The 15,711-nt window shown below is 43.4% G+C and overlaps 2 protein-coding genes across 27 annotated transcripts in view; one reads left to right on the forward strand and one right to left on the reverse strand.

Annotated features, from left to right (window-relative positions):
- The window catches only part of rif1 (replication timing regulatory factor 1), a 103,308-nt gene extending 95,470 nt beyond the window's left edge, over positions 1-7,838 (forward strand). For all 3 annotated transcript variants that reach the window (XM_059647482.1, XM_059647484.1, XM_059647483.1), the window contains exons 33-36: positions 536-651; positions 849-1,002; positions 2,316-2,424; positions 5,652-7,838. In XM_059647482.1, coding sequence (XP_059503465.1) covers positions 536-651; positions 849-1,002; positions 2,316-2,424; positions 5,652-5,866 — 594 coding nt within the window. In that variant the 3' untranslated portion in view covers positions 5,867-7,838. The remainder of the gene's footprint in view (positions 1-535; positions 652-848; positions 1,003-2,315; positions 2,425-5,651) is intronic.
- A 5,670-nt stretch (positions 7,839-13,508) lies between these two features.
- Positions 13,509-15,711, reverse strand: part of neb (nebulin) — a 275,824-nt gene continuing 273,621 nt past the window's right edge. For all 24 annotated transcript variants that reach the window (XM_059647492.1, XM_059647488.1, XM_059647498.1 and 21 more), the window contains one exon: positions 13,509-14,362. In XM_059647492.1, coding sequence (XP_059503475.1) covers positions 14,189-14,362 — 174 coding nt within the window. In that variant the 3' untranslated portion in view covers positions 13,509-14,188. The remainder of the gene's footprint in view (positions 14,363-15,711) is intronic.

A 15,711-nucleotide genomic window follows, 5' to 3' on the forward strand; every position in this document is an offset into this window, starting at 1 on the left:
ATTTGCACTCCCTTACCAGTTTACCTGCATAGGATTCCAGACCCACAGCAAAGTGGCTCTTAACTGGTCTTTAAAAGACTGAACAGTCAGCTCAATTCATGGGCAATTAGTGTAAGGCCAGAAATATCAACCTTCGTAACAACTCCCACAGCTGGCATATGTATAAATATGAAAATAAAATCCTTGATGTTTGATCTCTACAAAATAGAACAGCCTGCTTTGTGAGCGGCGACAGTGTTATACTAAATTGGAAGAATACGTATGTAAGTTATTATTTCTGCTGAAGTGTGTTTCAAAAATAAAGGCACAGAAAATCACTAGGTGTGGCTTATAGCTGGAAACAACAATTTTAGGTTTGATTCCAACATGCTTTAACAAAAATGTAGAAAGTTAGGAGTCAAGATTTTTCTTGTTACAACACTTCTACCTTTCGGGATGGCATAGAGTGCCATCAGCAGCAGTATACTTAAGCAACACAATTTACAATATACCAAATTAAAACATGGTACTGAAAATTTTTTTTTAAATTCCCAAGATCTCAGAGATGAGCAAAGAACCTGGGGCCTTGTCTACAGCTGGTGTGTATCCAGCTCTGATCAGCTGTTCTTTACCAATTGAAACCATTCTACCCCAGCTTGCTTCTAATATGTGGTAAGTAAGTTTTATGTTGCATTTATTGGTTGTGCATTTCAAGATCCCATGTTTTAAAATGTTGCTTTTGAATTCTAATTTTAAACTGGCAGTTTTACTATGAATTAATCTTCTATTCAGTTTTAGTCAAAATGATGCCATGCAATCTGTCTCCCTTCTGTATCTAATCTATGCGCACATTTTTTTCCTCTTACTAGGGCCCGAGGTTTGGGGCAGCTTGTAAGAGCTAAAAACATCAAGACAATCGGTGATCTGAGTTCGCTTACAGCAGCTGAAATTAAGTTGCTTCCGATCCGTTCTCCAAAAGTCTTTGTCGTTAAAAAGGCTCTGAAATCCTTCTATGAGCAGCAAGTGAGTTATTTCCCGTAAATTGATAGGTCCTACCTGAACTTAGATTTTGCTAAAAATCAGCTATTAATGCATGATAACTTGATGCAAGTCGTCAGGTTATGTTCGTCATTTTTTTCCAGTATAATTGAAAAAACATTTGCCAATAGTACTGTGTCCATGATTGCTATCTAATTTTCTCGATGTACTTTTCCGTGTTGGAATGGTATTACAGTTATGGTACTTAAGAAAGGTCATTTGGCTTATCAAATCTGTTAGTTCTCTGCAAAATCAATTTAGCATTCCTACTTTCCTGCCTTTTGCAGTCACCCAGCATTTGTTTTTCCTTCCAAGTGCCTACCTAGTTCCTAACTGAATGTCATGGTTGAATTTACATGCAGTGAATTCCAGATCCCAACTAAGTGCAGTTTGTTTTCAAATTGAAGTTCTTTTTTCCCCCCTCCTGTTTCATTGATCCATTTACTAATCACCTTAAGTTACTGCTGTCTCATTCTTGACCTTTTAATCATTGGGAGCAGTTCTAAAATTGGAAAACATGATTATTCTTGTTTCATTTATTGGTCCATCATGATACCAAGCCTTGGTTAATAACCCAAGGGCTCTGAGGAGGCCTGAAGAGCAAAGCTCAGCAACTGTGGCATCATGGTAATAGCCCTGGACTTATAATTCAGAATCATGGCAAATGCTCTGGGGACATGCGTTCAGATCCTCCATGGCAGCTGGTGAAATTTAAATACATTTAACAAATCTGAAATTAAAAGTGAGTCTCCATAATGATGCCCATGATGATCACTGCATTTTTTTTTTGTCTGGGTTCCGTGACTCTAGATTCATGGCACTCTTAACTGGTAACCAGTTGAAACCAAGCTGGCACAATGCACAAGGTGTTGGATTCGGAGAAACGTTTATTAATAGAAGATTTATCAGATTAGACAGTAAGTGTTACAGAAATTGGGAGGCCTGAAGACATTAAAAGCAAATACGAATCGTCATAATTTGAGGCCTTTGACAACTAGGAACGAAATCTACTATGGAAAAAAATGGGTTGATAGACAATCGAGTGCTCCTGTAGATATAAGTAGTTTAGGTACATCGATACTTCGAAAAATATCCAGTGAACCTCTGGTTTAAACCGGGCTTTTGAATGGTTCCAGTTTTTGACTTGATTGCTTCATCTTCATGGATAATAAACATTTCCAGAAAAAGTAGAGATTACTGTTTTTGATTTCATTATTTTTAAGTTCTGATTAGCATTTCTTAGATTTGAAGAATGGTTTGTAGTTCTCTACTAATTGCTGTTTCTTTTGCTGTTTCAGAAAAAATCCCTTGGTTTGGATGAAGATAATTTGCTTGAAAATGAGAAGGCAGTAAATGGAATGAGGGACAGCAGTTACTCTAATGGTGATGATGAGAAACTAGCAACAGGTAAAATTAAAGCTGTCCCAATTGGATCTTGCCATTAAATTTAAACTTAAACTTTCTAAATCCAAATTAATTTAAAATGTTCATTTATGACTTTAAACTAAGATGCATTGATTTAAGAATCTGTCCCAGAGCTGCTCAGAATAAGACTAGATGAGATCATGGGTTTTCATGTTCAAGATTTGGGTCAGCCATGCTGAATGAATTTTCTTATGTCCTCAGTCTTTAGGGAGAACAATTTCACCCCCATTACTTATCTTACCTGACCAACTGGCCATGTTTTAAAAGCAAATTAACAATCACTGAAAAGCCACAAAAGAAATTCCATCATAGAGTTGTATGGGTAAATGGGGACGGGTGGTTTAGTGATATTAACGGCAGATGGTGGAATTTGAAATCAATAAAAATCTGAAATTAATAGTCTAATGATGACCATAAATTAATTGTTGATTGCGGGGGTGGGGGGGGCGCAGGGGGTGGAAATCCCACCTGGTTCTCGCATGTCCTTTGGGGAAGGAAACTGCCATCCTTACCTGGTCTGGCCTACCTGTGACACCAGACCCACAGCAATGGGGTTGACTCTTAGCTGCCCTCAGTTAGGTCTGGACAATAAGTACTCGCCTAATCAACAATGCCCTCATCCCATGATTTTGTTTTTAAATTGAAGCTTTTTATAATGAAGGAGAGCAAAAAACTTATCTCCTCTTGTTGTAGTCTAATTGGCAAAACTCATTGTGACTAGAGTTTTTAGTTCAGTCCCACTGCTGAGACTCAAACTTCAAACATTCCTTTTGCAGAAATTTAAAGATTCTTTTCGGTTAGCAGCAGCAATTCTTCATGATTTTAGCACCTTTATCAAAGCCTTTTATTGACCTTTGCTTATAACAGAGTAATTTCAATGTATCCTTCCTTTCTCTCCCCCCCCCCCCGCCCCCCCCACCTCTCTCAGCGCGCGCGCGCTCTCTCTCTCTCTCTCTCTCTCGCGCTCGCTCTCTCTCTCTCTCTCTCTCGCGCTCACTCTCACTCTCTCTCTCTCGCGCTCACTCTCACTCTCTCTCTCTCGCGCTCGCTCTCACTCTCTCTCTCTCGCGCTCGCTCTCACTCTCTCTCTCGCGCTCGCTCTCACTCTCTCTCTCGCGCTCGCTCTCACTCTCTCTCTCGCGCTCGCTCTCACTCTCTCTCTCGCGCTCGCTCTCACTCTCTCTCTCGCGCTCGCTCTCACTCTCTCTCTCGCGCTCGCTCTCACTCTCTCTCTCGCGCTCGCTCTCACTCTCTCTCTCGCGCTCGCTCTCACTCTCTCTCTCGCGCTCGCTCTCACTCTCGCTCTCACTCTCTCTCTCGCGCTCGCTCTCACTCTCTCTCTCGCGCTCGCTCTCACTCTCTCTCTCGCGCTCGCTCTCACTCTCTCTCTCGCGCTCGCTCTCACTCTCTCTCTCGCGCTCGCTCTCTCTCTCGCGCTCGCTCTCTCTCTCGCGCTCGCTCTCTCTCTCGCGCTCGCTCTCTCTCTCGCGCTCGCTCTCTCGCGCTCGCTCTCTCTCTCGCGCTCGCTCTCGCTCTCGCGCTCTCTCTCACTCTCTCTCTCTCGCGCTCGCTCTCATTCTCTCTCTCTCGCGCTCGCTCTCTCTCTCTCTCTCTCTCTCTCTCGCTCTCTCTCGCGCTCGCTCTCTCGCGCTCGCTCTCTCGCGCTCGCTCTCTCGCGCTCGCTCTCTCGCGCTCGCTCCCTCCCTCGCGCTCGCTCCCTCCCTCGCGCTCGCTCCCTCCCTCGCGCTCGCTCTCTCCCTCGCGCTCGCTCTCTCCCTCGCGCTCGCTCTCTCCCTCGCGCTCGCTCTCTCCCTCGCGCTCGCTCTCTCCCTCGCGCTCTCTCTCTCCCTCGCGCTCTCCCTCTCTCCCTCCCTCTCTCTCTCGCTCTCTCCCTCGCTCTCTCCCTCGCTCTCTCCCTCGCTCTCTCCCTCGCTCTCTCCCTCGCTCTCTCCCTCGCTCTCTCCCTCGCTCTCTCCCTCGCTCTCTCCCTCGCTCTCTCCCTCTCTCCCTCCCTCTCTCCCTCGCGCTCTCCCCCTCTCCCTCGCGCTCTCCCCCTCTCCCTCGCGCTCTCCCCCTCTCCCTCGCGCTCTCCCCCTCTCCCTCGCGCTCTCCCCCTCTCCCTCGCGCTCTCCCCCTCTCCCTCGCGCTCTCCCCCTCTCCCTCGCGCTCTCCCCCTCTCCCTCGCGCTCTCCCCCTCTCCCTCGCGCTCTCCCCCTCTCCCTCGCGCTCTCCCCCTCTCCCTCGCGCTCTCCCCCTCTCCCTCGCGCTCTCCCCCTCTCCCTCGCGCTCTCCCCCTCTCCCTCGCGCTCTCCCCCTCTCCCTCGCGCTCTCCCCCTCTCCCTCGCGCTCTCCCCCTCTCCCTCGCGCTCTCCCCCTCTCTCTCGCGCTCTCCCCCTCTCTCTCGCGCTCTCCCCCTCTCTCTCGCGCTCTCTCTCTCTCTCTCGCGCTCTCTCTCTCTCTCTCGCGCTCTCTCTCTCTCTCTCGCGCTCTCTCTCTCTCGCGCTCTCTCTCGCGCTCTCTCTCTCTCGCGCTTTCTCTCTCTCTCTCTCTCGCGCTCTCTCTCTCTCTCTCTCTCGCGCTCTCTCTCTCTCTCTCGCGCTCTCTCTCTCTCGCGCTTTCTCTCTCTCTCTCTCTCGCGCTCTCTCTCTCTCTCTCTCTCTCGCGCTCTCTCTCTCTCTCGCGCTCTCTCTCTCTCTCTCTCTCTCGCGCTCTCTCTCTCTCTCGCGCTCTCTCTCTCTCTCTCTCTCTCGCTCTCTCTCTCTCTCTCGCTCTCTCGCGCTCTCTCTCTCTCGCTCTCTCTCTCTCTCTCTCTCTCGCGCTCTCTCTCTCTCTCTCTCGCGCTCTCTCTCTCTCTCTCTCTCGCGCTCTCTCTCTCTCTCTCGCGCTCTCTCTCTCTCTCTCGCGCTCTCTCTCTCTCTCTCGCGCTCGCTCTCTCTCGCGCTCGCTCTCTCTCGCGCTCGCTCTCTCTCGCGCTCGCTCTCTCTCGCGCTCGCTCTCTCTCGCGCTCGCTCTCTCCCTCTTCCCCTTCTCCCCCCTTTCTTCCCCCTCGCGTGCGCACGCTCTCAAGTCCCTCTATCTTGGGTACCATTTTAGTAAATCTCACACTCCAGTCCTTTGACATCTGTCCTAAAGCATGGACTGACTAGTCTGAACAAATTGTTGCATGTTTTAATGAGAGCTGTATTGACCTGGCTTTTGTGTTCTTTCAGATTTAATTGAAACTGGGTCATCTGCTATCCATCCATCCACAGCTCTCGTTTCTGAGGTAAACGCTCTTTCCGCTCGGTTTTTCTCTGAGAACTTGAATGAACACTCTGGGAGTCAACTATTCGCAATGCATCAGCAACTGAGCAGCATGATGAACTGTATAATGGGAAACCTACGGTCTCGCTGGAGGTCACTGCCACGTGAAGCTGCTGACTGATTTTAAAGTCACTTGGACTGGCAAAGTTCAATCGAAAGAATAGAGATCATTGTTTGCCTCAACCTACTTCTCTCTTCCCAACAGGCTTAATCTTTTCTTATCTTTTGATAATTTGCCACATTATTCACAGGTCAGTGTAATTTTCCCCTTCAATAACATCCAGCTGCTGTGGCATTTGACGCTTTCCCTCTACCTTAGAGGAATCAGAATTTGAATTGCAGTTTTGTCTGCTGTTCAAATCAATCTATCCTCTTTTATGGTAAAATACAGCAGTAAGTGTTCTGATCAGATTGGGAGGAACAATCCAGCAGTGTTCGCTACCTGTTCTAGAGAAGCTGATTTGTTACCAGCTGTGCCAAAACCATGGGAGACTGTCTTCCATGAAGGACAAATGGTGGGATCTTTTTCTATTTAAAGAATGAGGTTGAAGGGAATTTTGTTTAAAGAGACTAGAAATTAATTTTCTAAAACAAAAGTGCAACCAAAACCTCTAGTCTTATTTTGATGGATTGCATTACACAAAGGCAAATAAGGTGCTCGTAACTGGAGAGAGTCTCACTTTGTGAAAATGATCATTTTGTTTTTAAAAACAGTAAGACAGAATCTATGCAGGAAGAGGACTACTCATGGAGTTTTCATTTGAGAGACCCGTTAGTGCTATGTAAATTGGTAAAACTAGTTTTTAAAAAAAATCAAATTTTCTGTAAGAAAATAATTTTGTGATGTTAAATTATAACATTTTACCAAATGGAGTTTTGTTTTTGTCAGTGGAATTTGCAGTGAAATATTGCTGCTAATTTTCTATCTCTGGCCATTACTTGACCTTGTAGTGATGTTTATAGATGCCAGAGTAAATCAGTGCACAGAAATGGAATCAGAGCTGCACTTTTTTTTAATTAAACCTGTGCTTGCGCTCACCATGATATTCACTCTTGTACAAATAAAAGGAATTGAAATTTTGTGTTTAGTTGGCTCGTTTTGCTCACTACTTAGTTTTAATTTGTTTTGCTTGGCTCAAGACTTGATTACAAGTTTTTGAACAAAAATAAGCCTTCGAGTTGAGTTCCAGAGGTACAAGTGACTGCAGTAATATTAAATATTTATTTGTCCAGTGCCAAAGCCAGTGCAGATCATTAAGTAATCTCTGCAGTGGCTAGAGTCAAACCTAACGCAAACAATCCAACTTGTGGATATTGGAGGTCGCTCATCCGAACCTGAATATTAGTGCAAAATTTATTTGGACAGCTTCCTAGTTCCAAATCTGTCACTAATTCAGAAGCACCTCCAAAACCTTTGCCTACAAAAACAAAGGATTTCATGGGAACAGTTTCTGCATCATACCGAGGAATGAGTTCTGGAACTTCTGTCAGATAACTGCGCATGAGTACCTTCACCACAAATTACAGGAGTCCAATAAAGCTTAACACCAGCTTGAAAACAGTCACAGATGGGCAATAAGTCCTATTTGATAGTTAACAATACCCATGTGATGAAAATGAATGATGAGCAACATGGGCAAAATGTATCCACTAACCTAGAATATAATAATTAACTAGAATGAAAGTTTTGGTTCAGTGGTAGTTGTCCTGTCTCCAGTATTAGAAAGCTGTGAATTCAAAAACCATTCCAGTATCAGTGTGGGCACACTTAGTAATTTTGCTGCACAGTTAGTTTGAGTGTCATCTGGATGAGCTGTTACTGTGGACTCCCCAGGAATTTCATGTGGGACTATTCTAAATATTTTAGCCACATTTTTATATTTTAGTTAAGTTTATCTTTTTAGCAGGAAACAGTTAATCGGTTATGACATATTTTAGGGGACATCAGTCATCGATTTGACTAGGAAAATGCAAGTTCCTCCCTGTCCATCTTGTACAGTGACAAATGAATTGTCATAAGATTAATTCAGATTTTTGAATTTTGTTAAAAAGACTTTGTGAGCCATGAGTATTCATTGAAGAGCATATGTAACAAGTGGAATTAAATTTGTTTTCAATAGAAATGAATGATCTCTAATAGTCACTGTAACTTCAGCAACGCATGCAATCAATCTGAATATTTGAGTTGCCTTTAACATTTTTTTTAAGCAAAATGTATCCACATTTATATAAAAGGCATGGTCTGACCTTGAAATTTTTGGGAAACTTACATTCTTCAACACTTTGAATGCTAAAAAAGCAAAACTTGCTGGAAATATGTTACTGTTAGATCAATATTTCATGTTTTTACCAAACCCTTAAGTATTGGGTAACTTAACCACATTAGCCTACTCGCTCTGTATTTGTTTTTCTGCAGAGTAGGGGATCCCATTTGCAGAATTTCATGCGACCGCTTGGTTTAACGTGAACTGTGGCATTTCAGGATACAGCAGGAAGGGAGTTAGGTAGGTAGTTAGGATATTTGTTGAAGTTGAAGCAAGGAAATGGCATGTTTCACTATTTTTAGCTTATGTTTAGGATCTTTAGCTATACTTTACAGACGGTGAGCTTGGTGCGTTCACTCTAAATTAACCGAAATGTAAACTACAAAGAGGAGGGGGTGAAGCACTACTAATCAGAGAGGGTATCACAGCTACAGAAGCTTCCATTGTCGAGGAAGATCTGCCTACTGAGTCAGTATGGGTGGAAATTAGGAACAGCAAGGGAGTAGTCACCTCGTTAGGGGTTTACTACAGGCCCCCCAATAGCAGCAGGGAGATTGAAGAAAGCACAGGTCGGCAGATTTTGGAATAAGTGCGGATATAGTAGGGTCGTTGTAATGGGTGACTTTAACTTTCCCAATATTGATTGGAACCTCCTTCGAGCAGAAGATTTGAATGGAGCTGTTTTTGTAAGGTATGTTCAGGAGGGTTTCCTAACTCAGTACGTTGACAGGCCGACGAGGGGAGAGGCCATTCTAGACTTGGTGCTTGGAAATGAGCCGGGGCAGGTCTCAGATCTTGTGGTGGGAGAGCATTTTGGTGATAGTGACCATAACTGCCTCACATTCTACATAGCTATGGAGAAGGAGAGGATTAGGAAAATTGGAAGATATTTAATTGGGGAAGAGGAAACTATGATGCGATTAGACATGAGTTAGGAAGCATGGACTGGGAGCAGTTGTTCCATGGTAAGGGAACTATAGACATGTGGAGACTGTTTAAGGAACAGTTGTTGCGAGTGATGAGTAAATATGTCCCTCTGAGACAGGCAAGAATGGGTAAGATAAAGGAACCTTGGATGACGAGAGCGGTGGAGCTTCTTGTGAAAAGGAAGAAGGTAGCTTACATAAGGTGGAGGAAGCTAGGGTCAAGTTCAGCTAGAGAGGATTACATGCAGGCAAGGAAGGAGCTCAAAAATGGTCTGAGGAGAGCCAGGAGGGGGCACGAGAAAGGCTTGGCAGAAGGAATCCGGGAAAACACAAAGGCATTTTACACTTAAGTGAGGAATAAGAGAATGATCAAAGAAAGAGTAGGGCCGATCAGGGATAGCATAGGGAACTTGTGTGTGGAGCCTGAGGAGGTAGGGGAAGCCCTAAATGAGTTTTTTGCTTCTGTCTTTACGAAAGAAACGAACTGTGTAGTGAATGAAACCTTTGAAGAGCAGGTGTGCATGCTGGAATGGATAGAGATAGAGGAAGCTGATGTGCTGAAAATTTTGTCAAACATTAAGATTGACAAGTCGCCAGGCCCGGACCAGATTTGTCCTCGGCTGCTTTGGGAAGCGAGAAATGCAATTGCTTCGCCACTTGCGAAGATCTTTGCATCCTCGCTCTCCACTGGAGTCGTACCTGAGGACTGGAGAGAGGCAAATGTAATTCCTCCCTTCAAGAAAGGAAATAGGGAAATCCCCGGCAATTATAGACCAGTAAGTCTCACGTCTGTCGTCTGCAAGGTGTTAGAAAGGATTCTGAGGGATAAGATTTATGACCATCTGGAAGAGCATGGCTTGATCAAATACAGTCAACACGGCTTTGTGAGGGGTAGGTCATGCCTTACAAACCTTATCGAGTTTTTTGAGGATGTGACTGGAAAAGTTGATGAGGGTCGAGCTGTGGATGTGGTGTATATGGACTTCAGTAAGGCTTTTGATAAGGTTCCCCATGGTAGGCTCATTCAGAAGGTCAGGAGGAATGGGATACAGGGGAACTTAGCTGCTTGGATACAGAATTGGCTGGCCAACAGAAGACAGCGAGTGGTAGTAGAAGGAAAATATTCTGCCTGGAAGTCAGTGGTGAGTGGGGTTCCACAGGCCTCTACTGTTTGTAATTTTTATTAATGACTTGGATGAGGGGATTGAAGGATGGGTCAGCAAGTTTGCAGACGACACAAAGGTCGGAGGTGTCGTTGACAGTGTAGAGGGCTGTTGTAGGCTGCAGCGGGACATTGACAGGATGCAGAGATGGGCTGAGAGGTGGCAGATGGAGTTCAACCTGGATAAATGCGAGGTGATGCATTTTGGAAGGTCGAATTTGAAAGCTGAGTACAGGATTAAGGATAGGATTCTTGGCAGCGTGGAGGAACAGAGGGATCTTGGTGTGCAGATACATAGATCCCTTAAAATGGCCACCCAAGTGGACAGGGTTGTTAAGAAAGCATATGGTGTTTTGGCTTTCATTAACAGGGGGATTGAGTTTAAGAGTCGTGAGATCTTGTTGCAGCTCTATAAAACTTTGGTTAGACCGCACTTGGAATACTGCGTCCAGTTCTGGGCGCCCTATTATAGGAAAGATGTGGATGCTTTGGAGAGGGTTCAGAGGAGGTTTACCAGGATGCTGCCTGGACTGGAGGGCTTATCTTATGAAGAGAGGTTGACTGAGCTCGGTCTCTTTTCATTGGAGAAAAGGAGGAGGAGAGGGGACCTAATTGAGGTATACAAGATAATGAGAGGCATAGATAGAGTTGATAGCCAGAGACTATTTCCCAGGGCAGAAATGGCTAGCACGAGGGGTCATAGTTTTAAGCTGGTTGGTGGAAAGTATAGAGGGGATGTCAGAGGCAGTTTCTTTACGCAGAGAGTTGTGAGAGCATGGAATGCGTTGCCAGCAGCAGTTGTGGAAGCAAGGTCATTGGGGTCATTTAAGAGACTGCTGGACATGCATATGGTCACAGAAATTTGAGAGTGCATACATGAGGATCAATGGTCGGCACAACATTGTGGGCTGAAGGGCCTGTTCTGTGCTGAACTGTTCTATGTTCTATGTTCTACATACGCATTCCTAGGACAATCACTTTGGCAAAAATATTGCCAAGTATTCATCGAAGAACATAAGTTGTAGGAGCTGCTTCTGTATATTAAGATCATAGCTAGTCTTGCTGTGGCCTTGTTCCAGCTGTCCTGTTTTTACTAGGTGTCAAAGGACAGTGGCTCTGTCTTGTTAGACATGGTCATTACCTGGCAATTGTGCAGCAGAAATATTCTTTGCCTCAGTGTGGAAAATGTCCAGATATTGCTGTGCTTAAACTTGGACTGCTTCAGTTTTTAAGTTGTGAATGGTGCTGAACAGCGTGCACTCGTCAACAAGCGTCCCCTGTTCTGACCTTATTCGGGAGAGGTCATTGAAGCAGTTGAAGATGTTTTGTGCTGAACTCGTGTAGGGATGCCGTGGATCTTTAGTTGACTGACTTCCAACACCCTCGATCACTTTCCCTTGTTCCAGGTATGACACTCAACTGGAAGTTCAACTTCCCCCAATACCCTTTCACTTCAGTTTTGCTGGTGTTCCTTGGTGCTAAATGTCTGTGATGAGGTCAGGAGCTGATTCACCTTGGTGTAACTTAATCTGAAATCTGAGCTAAACAAATGCTACTCGTTAGCACTTAATAATACTCATTACTTTATGATCATGGGTAGACTGACAAAGTGGTAAATGTTTTGGATTTGCCCTACTTTTTATATATGACAAACCTGTACAATTTTCCACACAATTGAATAAATTGACTGTGCTGTAGCTCTATTGGAAAAGCCTGATCATGAATGTGCTAAGTTCTGGATGTCATATCTTTGATACCAGCACTGGAATATTGTCAGTATTCAGTGCCTCCAACCACTTCTTGATATCATGTGGAGTGAATTGAATTGGCTGAAGACTGGCATCTATTAATTCTGGGAACCTCTGAAGGCAACAGAGATGGATTATTCTCTCAGCACTTTGGCTGAAGATTGTTGCAAATGTTTCAGCGTTATCGTTTGCACTGATGTACTGTACTCCCCCATCATTGAGGGGAAATTTGTGGAGCCATCTCTTCTAGTGTGTTACTTTATTGCTTAACACCATTCACAACCAGATGTGGCAGGAGTGCAGAGCTTAGATTACATCGTTGTGGAATTGCTCAGCTATGACTATCAATTGCTATTTGGCACACAGTACTGCTATTTTGGAGCTTCACATTGATTCTTCATTTTTAGATATGCCTGGTGCTGCTCCTGGCATGCCATCCTGCACACTCTGTGAACCAAGGTTAATCCCCTGACTTGATGTTAATGGTAGAGTGGGAGAAGTGCTAGGCCATGAAGTTGCAGATTACAGTTAAATGCAATTGTATTGCTTCTGGTAGCTCATAGCATGTCATGGATGCCAGTCTTGAGTTCCTAGTTCTGTTCAATGTCTATCCCATTTAGCACTGTGATACAATGATGGAGAATAGTCTCAGTGGGAAGACAGACCTTCATCTCCAGATTGTGCAGTGGCCACTTTTACCAATACTATTGGATAGATGCATCTGCGACAGGCAAATTTGGTGAAATATGATTCTTTTTCCTCTCATTGGTTCCCTCATCATCTATCACAGACACAGCCTAACAGCTAAAACCTTTAGGACTCTACTGTTTCAGTCAATTGTAGTGTTGTCGAGCCACTCATTGGACATTAAAGTCCAAAGTATATTCTGCACTCTTGCCACTTTCAATATTTCTTCCAAGTAATTTTAAACAAGGAGGACCATTGATCCCTTAATAGGGAAATGGGTTACTTGATAATCAGCAGGCAGACTCATGTTTAACCTGAAGCCGCAAGACAACTTGGAGTCCAATGTTGAATTCCTAGTGTAACTCCCACATGATTATGTACCACTTTGCTGACACCTCTGCCAGACTCCAGGGTGAGGATGCTATTGTCTGGGTCATTGTGTGCAAGGTATGAGTTTGAGAGTATGAATGACAGGCTGTTGCTTGACTCATTAGTGAGACTGCAATGATAGCTCCCACCTGCCATTGTCGTTTTCGGTGCCTTAGTTACTGACAGGTGGCCTGTCTGGTTTATTAGTTGATACCACCAAGTGGCTTGCCAGACCATTTTGGGAATTAGTTAAAACGAGTCAACCACGCTGCTGCGGGTCTGGAGTCCCACAAAGAGCAGATCAGGTAAGTAAACTAGATGGGTTTTCGTGACAGTTGACAGTAGTTTTAAGGTCATCATTAAGTGAATGAATCTAATTTGTATTTTTATTGAATACAAATTCCATCTGAGTGGGAATTTTAATCCAGATCCCTAGAATGTTTCCTGGGTTTCTAAATTACTGGTCCTGCGATAACGTTATTGGACAGTCATCTCTCCCTTGATAATATCAGATCTTGTGGAGGAGTTAAAAACTAGTAATTTCAAATATTAGTTATATTCCAATCCTGCAATGCATTTGTTTTTAAAGTGACAACAATTGGAAACATTTTGCAGAAACAGCTTTATTTGACCCCGCAGCTAGTTATCAGGTGATGAGAAAACAGACAATACATGTACAAGTTCACCTTGAGCAGTGAAGTATGGAAGCTATTAAGTTCTTTAATCACCTCCATCAAAAAGGTCTCCGGTTAATGAAAACCAAGTCTTTCACTGGCACCCTTTTTTTTGAAAAGCTCTTGTAATGAATTTGCAAACTAACTACGTATTTGTCAGGATACAGAAATAATATTATAGTTGATTAAGTAGAATTGTACTGAAATCACATTTGTCTGAGCAAGTTATGCTAGATAATACATTTTCCTACTTCAGATGAGACTAACTGGTTTGGATATAACACTGGAGCACGTCTCTGAATACAAGTTAGATGTTTGTAGAGTTAAATGATGGTGAAAAGAATTTGAACAGTATTTACTAGTTTCATTACAGCAGAAGTATCAGTTATACCAGGTGAACAACTTAGGTACCACTTTTTCTTTGTATGTACCCAGGATTTGTCATGTTTTGTAACATGGGTTAATAAGAGAGTTGGATATACAATGGGAGGTTGTTTTTGTCTGTAAGAAACTAAGTTCCATTTGAAAACATCATATATTTTATGGGTTACTTGTGACGTGTTTGTGTTTAGGAGGGGAGTGTGGGAAGTCTGTGAGGAAGAATAGATCTAACTTAAATAGCATCCACGTAGTTGGCTGGCAACATGCCTGTCATCCCAGTCCTTTGCACAGTACCATACATCCATCCTTCATCAATTGACTGCACATTCGTAAGGACATCACCATCTTTGAAAGAGATTTCATCTGCATCAGCTGCTGAATAATCATATATGGCACGGTAGGTTTTCTGTGAAAAAAGAAGTGAATTCAGATAATCTGGTCTGGAGCTGCTACTGAACTGAACCAATAGCTTATATAATCTGATCTTATAAAAGAAAGTGTTGTTAAAGTGCAGTAAGTTGGCATTCCTCTGCAGCAGAAGCAGACCATTAGATTCTGGCATCGTGGCTAAGAATGAAACATTATTTCAGATGGGAGTTAGAGGCAAAGCATATGATATGTAATTAAGGAGAGAATATATTGTCATTTTTCAAGAACTTTTAAGGTAGTATTGTGCACAGCTCCATGACTTTGAGAAAATTGCATGATCCTAGTACCGATCTATATTTTGTTTTCTTTATTCAGTCACAGGATGAGGGTGTCACTGGCTAGGCAGCATTTATAGCCCATACCTAACTGTCCTCTGGGAAATTAAGAGTCAGCCATATTCCTGTGGTTCTGGAGCCACGTGGAGGCCAGATCGCATAAGGATGACGGTTTCCTTCCCTAAAGGACGTGAGTGAAACAAGTTGGTTTTTCCTGACAATTGGCAATGGATTAATGGTCATCATTAGACTCTTAATTCCAGATATTTATTGAATTCAAATTCCACTGTCTGCTGTAGCGGGATTCGAATCTGAGTGATTGGTACATCACCAGAACAGCTCTTAAGATTGGGTTTTATATTCTGGGGTTGATAAGAAAAGAAGCATTATCTAAATTCCCATTTTACTGTCCCCTGTTTAATTTTTCTGGAATGAACATGAAGAATAGGAGGGGCAAGATTCAACTGTGCTTCTGCTCTACTAAATAATGTTTTTAAAACTTTCATTGGGTTTCCTATGAGTAGTAATTTATTTGATCAATTCTGCCATTAAAAGGAATCTGAAAATTTGACAACAATTGACCGAAAAGCTAATTCTCCTGTAATTTGGGCAATGATTGTTATATCACCTCAATCAGGAAACAAATACCATGACAATAAATCAGTAAGATAATAGGTAGTTTGTACAGTAACATGCTTATGTGCATTTATTCTCAATACAGTTGTTATTTATGGCACACAGCTGTTATATTTGGCAAGCCACACCCAAACACAATGCAATTTCATAGCAAATAGTGTGTACAAGCAGAGCTATCACTTGCTTTTGGCAATAGAAAAATCCCTTGGTGGATTGGGAAACATGTAGGAATTGTACGCCACACGGTTGTAAGAACAGCCTAGTAAATCACATCATTATTACTGAACAGCAATCCACATGTAACTTCTATGACTGGAGGTTGCAAGAGTTAAAAGGACTCATGTTTGCAAGAGACTGCTTTATTACTACCACATTATTTGCTGTGCAATATAAATTAATGTTTGATGCATCAGCC

This window comes from Stegostoma tigrinum, chromosome 7 (assembly GCF_030684315.1).
Source record: "Stegostoma tigrinum isolate sSteTig4 chromosome 7, sSteTig4.hap1, whole genome shotgun sequence".
Lineage (NCBI taxonomy): Eukaryota > Metazoa > Chordata > Chondrichthyes > Orectolobiformes > Stegostomatidae > Stegostoma > Stegostoma tigrinum.